The sequence below is a fragment of the Balaenoptera physalus genome (assembly GCF_965194825.1).
Source record: "Balaenoptera physalus genome assembly, chromosome: 13".
Classification (NCBI taxonomy): domain Eukaryota; kingdom Metazoa; phylum Chordata; class Mammalia; order Artiodactyla; family Balaenopteridae; genus Balaenoptera; species Balaenoptera physalus.
The window spans coordinates 3892513-3899132 of NC_138892.1; the positions used below are offsets into that span (position 1 = coordinate 3892513).

Sequence of the window (6620 nt, forward strand, 5' to 3'; positions counted from 1 at the left end):
GCGCCGGCGCGCCCCGCGACTTTCTCCAAGTTCACGTGCATCCCGGGGCGGGCGGCCGGGCTCCGCGGGCCCGAACTTCCAGCGCTGGGACGTCGGGCGCGCTGCGGGGTGCGGACGGTCACCGGACGGCCGGGCGGCGCGGGCCCGGGGCACAACGAAAGCCGCCGGGCCGGCGGACCGGCGGGCGAGCGCGGGGACAACGCGGGCCCGGCCTCCGCGCGGCCGCTCGTCTAGTGCGGCCGGGGCGCCGAATGCGGCGGCGGCGGCTGGGCACAGACGCGCCGCGCGCCCGGTGCATGCTAATGGCCGGCGGCCGCGCCATGAATTATTCAGCAGCGGCGAGGAGAGGGCGAGCGCGGCGCGGAAGGCGGCCCGGCCCGTGTGTCCCCCGCCGCTGCGAAGCCGCCGCGGCGACTTCCCAAACTTTCCCGGGTCGGCACCGAGGATGCGGCCCCCGCGGCGCCTCCGTCCCCGCCCGAGCGCGCCGGCCGCGCTTCCCCCGTTGCCGCCTATTTTATGTCTTTTGTCTCGGAGTTGGCACCTGTCCCAGAGAGCGCGTTTCCCTGCCCACCCCTTCGCCGCCGGATCAGGGCGGGGGAGGGGGTACGGGGGACCTGGAGAGGAGGGGACGGGTTGGGGGGGAGCAAGGCGCCTACGGCCCCGCAGCCCGGGGAGACCGCCCGGGGGCAGCGGCCGTGACGCGCTCCCGGGCGCCCCTGTTCCGCGGGGAGGTCAGGGCTTCGGCTGTGCCCGGAATACCAACAAGGCCGCCCGGGGCCCCCGGCCGTGCCCGCTGCGGGTGAGGACCGGGCGCGGCCCCTCCCCGACTCCCCCCCTCCGCCGCGCACCCTCCTCCCGGGGCCGGCGCGCGCGGGCGGGGCGGGCGGCGCGAGCAGCGGATTCGCCGCCCGGGCCCCGCGCCTGGGCCCGCAGCCCCGCGTGCGCGCCCCCGCGGGCACGCCGCCCCAGGGGCTCCCCGCCCGCGCGGTCCCGGCCGCCTGCCCCCGCGGGGTAGGGGGCACCGTGCCGCGGGGACTCATCAGCCTTCTGCTTCGCGCCCGGCGGCCCGCACGCCCTGGCCGCGGCCCGCCCCCGCCGCCCTGGCACCGAGGCGGCTGCCGGAGCGCGCTCGGCGGCTGCGCTCCGAGGCGCCGGCTGCCATGATTGCGGGCAGCGGGGCGCGCGCGCGCACGCTCGGGCCCGGCTTGGGGACCCGGGGCGAACCCACGGCCCCTGGCCTGACCGCAGCCCCGTGCGCGCCGCGGAGTGCGGCGAGGTCTCCGGGCTCATCCCTGCGAGGCTAGTGTTCGCCGTGGAGTTCTAGACGAGGCTCCGGGGCAGGGCTTGGGGTCGACGGTGGCAGCGGGCTTCCCCCGGGGCAGGGCGCGCACCAGGAGGACCCCGCGGCGGCTCGTCCCAACACTGCCCGCCCGGCTGCGGGAGGGCCGCGGTGCCCAGTGGGGTGGGAGGCGGGGTGCAGAGGATCCTGTGAAGTGGAGGGGGCAGCGCACTGTGCCCAGAGATGGGGGGGGGCGCAAGGTGCCTGGTGGAGGGGGGGCCCTCACGGTGCCTGGGGAGGCATGGGATGGGCGGGGGCACCGTGCCCGGAGCTGCTGCCCGGCTCCAACCTCGCTCTCTTCCTTCCCCGCAGAAACAACTTCCTGCTCCCCCGGCCCAGGGCGCAGGAGCTGCGGGGAGAAGTTCTAGGCCGCAGCTTTGCTATCTTGGAGCCGGACGACGACACTGCTGCCCACGGGCCGCGCGGTTCCTTCCCGCGCCCTCTCCCGCGGTCTCGACCAGCCGGGCTCCAGGGTCCGGACACTGGTTAGAATGACAAGAAGGCCGCAGCTGCTTTTTCTGCCTGCTCCGCAGGAGCGCCTGAGTGGTTTCTGGCGCTTGGGGACGCCGACACGGGGTCGCTGTGCTCGGACCCCATCCCCCTGCCTGGGCATGCCCTCTCTCGGAGCCAGATGGACCTGGTTGTCCCCGGATGCCCGCGACAGGGGCCCGAGAGAAAGAAGGCCTCCTGGGCCCCATCCCAGTGTCTCTCTGTGCCTGTCTCCCCGCCCCCCCCCAGCCGGCCTTGGCATTCTAACCAGTGTCCCTTGACGTCACATCTCGCCATTTCTGTCAACCAATTGAAACTTGCCCGTTGTCATAAAAATATATATACTTTTTATGCCATTGGTAAATTCAAAAGTTCCTCGTGTGCCCTGCTTCCCAGGAAACTTCATTCCACCTTGGATTGGATGGCCCAGGCAGGGGCACTGGCCATGGGGCGAGGCTGGGCTGGGGCAGCTGGAGCAGCTCGGCCAGGGCCTCTGTTGCCCACTGACCCACCCTGGAGGCTCTCTAGACCCCCATGACCTTGGCCTTAAATTGTGCTAGACACACACACACATCACTGCCACCACCGTATGACATATGATTTGGGGAGGGGGAAAAAACAGGATCCATTAAGAAATCTTCCAAAATTACTTTCCTGTGTGTTAGACTCTTACTGTGGCCTCTTCTTTCTAGGGATAGCTCCCCCCACCACCGCCCCCATGAGAAAATTCACTTTTAGAAAGTGAAGCAGAAATGTTTTCTGGTTAATCTTTTCACCGAAATCCTGACCAACTTTCACTTTCCACGGCTGCTGACACCAAGCCGAGAGAGCCCAAGCAGGGGTGATTTCTCAAGGGGGTGGGTTTCACTCTTTCCCTGAGGAAGGTCCAGGGTGGCCCTCCCAGCTTCCAGGACTATGGGGTCCAGCTTGGGAAGCCCAGGAATTCTGTGCTCCTCCTTCCTCGGAAAAGGACTCCGAAAAGGACAGCCTGAGACTCAGGAATGCCGTACCCACGTTCTAGCAATACGGCAGAGAAAACCAATCTCTCTTGTCCTTTATAATTTTCTTCACTATTACAGTTCCCAGCCCTGACTAGGACGTGTGGAGTAAGAGGACACATTCCCACGAGATGATTATGTGCAGGGCAGTCCCCCAAAGCCACCCAGATCCTGCTATCACCCCCTCCTGCTCCGGCCACGCCAAGGAAGAACCCAACCACTAACTGCCATTATAAATTCCCCCTTTCCCCATCTTTACTGTATGGTTCAACTACTTTATAAAAAACATATTAAAGACATTTTGTGGTTTAGCAACGCTGGGGACTCTAAAACAACAGAAATGCTTCGCAGACAGGGCAGAAGGCAGAGATCTAAACACTCTAAGTACCAGGCCCCTTTGATACCAAATCTTGTTTTTCCAAAATAATGAGCAAGCCTGGTAACAACCAAACGGGGATTTTGAAAATAAATATCTGGTTACTATTCTCATGTAAAACCATTCCCAAGTGCAAACTCTAGAAATGCTTCATACCTTTGAGATATGTTCACACACAAACACACAAATACTACAACCAATACACCCAACAACCACACTATATAATTACTTTCCTAAACACTATAAATATTATAACTAATGTGATATATGTTGTGTGATTAAATGGGTGGATTAAAACATTGAATTAAAAGAGCCACAAAGAAAAAGAGATTATCTTCCATTATGCCACTTACAACTTTTGTTCCATTGGCACAAATACAAATTTGACAACTGTATCATTACTGAAGGCAGTGACTAAATGCCAGGATATTAGCTTTGTAATTTTCACCTGAAATCATTGTATAATCATAGCGGCTTGCTAACCTTTTTATTAGCTGATTTTTTTTTTTCTGGCTTTCACACACAGTAATAAGTTAATTTAATGCCTTTTTCCTCCTCCCAGTTTTTATTTGGTAAAACAAGAAATTGGGTGAGTCAGAATAATATTCAAGAACACACACTCTTTTTTATCCTCTCTCTACTTGGCAAGGATTTACATATAATTTGGTTGCAAATTCAGAAATCAAATTCTGCTTTATGCAAGGAAAATAATAGCACTCAGGTAATTCTATTGGGTATTTTTCAGGTTTCAGGTTTTTAAAGTCTCTTTCAACTCGCTATCACATTATATTATTCAAAGTAAATAATATTAAAAAGCGTGCTCACATTAGCAAAACGGAAGCCTGAGAATTGACTTTGTTGAAGAATATGCTGATGGACAGCTTTCCTAGAGGAAGAACTTGGTCTCTGCCTGTGGGCCGCACCATGCCCGCGGTCAGATATTTGAAAAATAAGTCCTAGGAAGGCTCTCGCTATACCAGGATGTTTATAGTATCAGCCTTATACAGTTATTTTTTCCTGATTTCTCCCAAGATTTGCCTAATGGGAATGCGGCCGGCCACTTCCTGCTATGCCCTGGCTCAGCCTTCGGCCGAAGCCCAGCCTCACAAGGATGGGGCACTTGAGTGTAGTTTCCCTTTTCTTAACCTAGCGACGTTTTAATAGTTTAAAATTTTCGGTATCCAAGACATTAAAAGGACTTAGTAGACAGATGCATTTAATCGAATTAAAGCAAGTAGGATGAGTGCGAGTGAAAACTTACACTTTCACTGGGGTTTTGGACATTCGACTTGCCCACCCAAGACTTTGATGCTTTTAAAACTAGCCCGGTAAACCGGAGATGGCCAGTTTGTGGCGGCTCGTGGGTGAGATGCCACTTCTTCAGTCATCCCAGACAATGTGCCCTTTTGAGCAGCCTCTAAGGAGCTCTGGGTACCGTGTGGAAAGGCAGAACAGGCTTATGATTTTTTTTTCTTCTTTTTGCCTTTGTCTCCAAGTAGTTTGTAGGTTTGGGATTCCATTTTGATACCTCTGTTTCGTAATAAATTGTACTCCTACTTTATGAAGCCTTCATTTTTACTCTCAATTATTTACCCAAAAACCTATTAATTAGTATCAATTTACCTTGGGTAAGCATTTTTTTTTCTTATGGAGAGAGTTGAGGAGAGCGGACAGAAGCCTTCAGAGCAGTTAAACTGTTTATAGGGTCTCAGGCTGGTTAAGGAAAAGTGAGCAAGCATCCGCAGAAAGGATTCTTTCCTTCCACACATAATGAAGCGTTTTTCAAAATCTTTTGCTTTAGTTTACTCAGTTTTTGAGTTAACTAGCAACAGAAATGAAACTCTGGCCATGGGACAAGCATATGTGAGGAACAGAGCACAGGGCAGGATACTGCATTACTAGCCAAGCCTCCCCCTGCAAAAAAAAAAAAAAAGCATGCTGGGAGAGCATTTCTATATCTACTTTCTTTAAAAAAAAAAAATGTAAATATATATATTGTGTATATATATATATATAAAATATATATACGCACAAAGAACAGATTTAGTGTGCCCGGAGCTGACGGTGATCAGTGGCATGCCGGGTGGAGCTCCACACCCATGCCATCACCTGTCTTGTTTAGAAACCTTCTGTGAGCAGCTGTTTTATCATATTTAACACATTTTGGAAGTCCACACGTTCACTTTCCATGATGTTACCTGTGCATATGTATCAAAAAAAGTCTATCAACCCTGAGAGCATTCTTTAAGGATTTAATTTATATTTTTCAATTAAAAGGGGAGCTTTAAACAACCAGAAGTCTAAATTAATGTGTTTGATCATGTATATAAATATGTGACTATACTGTATGTTTTACATACATGTTAGTATGAAAAATTTTCCCTTACAGATGAGGAATTACAATGAATAGTTTTCATTCCAAACTAGTAACAACACGAATCAGAAAATATGAATTAAAGATGAACGGCCAATATCCCTGGTTATATATGCATATATCAAATGCCAAAGCTAGATTCTTGGCTTCATATAAGGAATGAGAAAAAGCACAGGACAAACTAAATTTTTAAAAAAATCAATACTACCTTTCAAAAAGATGTGGGTGCTGAATTTATTTATTTAGGTTGCTCAATTCTGCAATTTCTAAAATGGAATCATCATAAATTGGGAAATTAACACTTTTCTGAAGAATCTATTGTATGGCTCATAGCAATTTTTTTTTAGCAATTAAAGATATATTAGAATTTGGACTTTAACAGCTTCTGGTAGAAGGAGGTACCAATTTCCACAAGAATTAAAAGACATCAGAAAATCTGAAGAGTTTCACTCCCTCAATTTTCAAGGAATGCCTTCTTTTCATAGTTGAAAAGCCTTGATTTTCTGTGAAGAATTTTTTTGTATCTTATCAATCCTTTATAGGGGCCTGAAATAGTCATTATTCTTTTTGAATTATATCTAAGCAGAATTTAGCTATTAAGAATTTAAAGCAATTTTAAACTTTAAAAACTATTAAATGTTTATTTTTTAAAAATTTAAATAATGCCAAAATGCTAATGTAAGTCAGTTGAAATTTTTTCTTCTCCACAGATGAAATGGGAATTTTAGTATCATTTCTTAGCCCTTCAGTCAGCTAGGTAAATTATAAGCCCTCTAGAATAAAGAAAAAACAGAAAGGAAATAAACCCTGATTTAGAACTCATATGGTTCAGTGCTAAATTGCAAGGGACAGCAGGAACTTTTTTAAAAAACCAAGATTTCACAGATGACTTTAAAATCATTGCAACAAAACCTAAACTGCCTGCAAAATGAGCCCATATAGAATGAGGGACTTTTGGGGGGGTGGGAGTGTCAATTACAAATTGTTTGAAATTTGACCACACTGGTCTTATTTACTGAAATACTCCCATTTTATTTTTTAAAA

The 6620-nt window shown here is 50.6% G+C and overlaps 1 protein-coding gene across 1 annotated transcript; it reads left to right on the forward strand.

Moving 5' to 3' along the window:
- The first annotated feature begins 3 nt into the window (after window positions 1-3).
- On the forward strand, window positions 4-2199 carry LOC309641143 (uncharacterized protein). Its single transcript, XM_082420886.1, has 2 exons — window positions 4-799; window positions 1652-2199. Exons 1-2 carry the CDS (start codon window positions 252-254, stop codon window positions 1827-1829), a joined length of 726 nt encoding a protein of 241 aa, XP_082277012.1. The 5' UTR covers window positions 4-251; the 3' UTR covers window positions 1830-2199.
- The last annotated feature ends 4421 nt before the right edge of the window (window positions 2200-6620 follow it).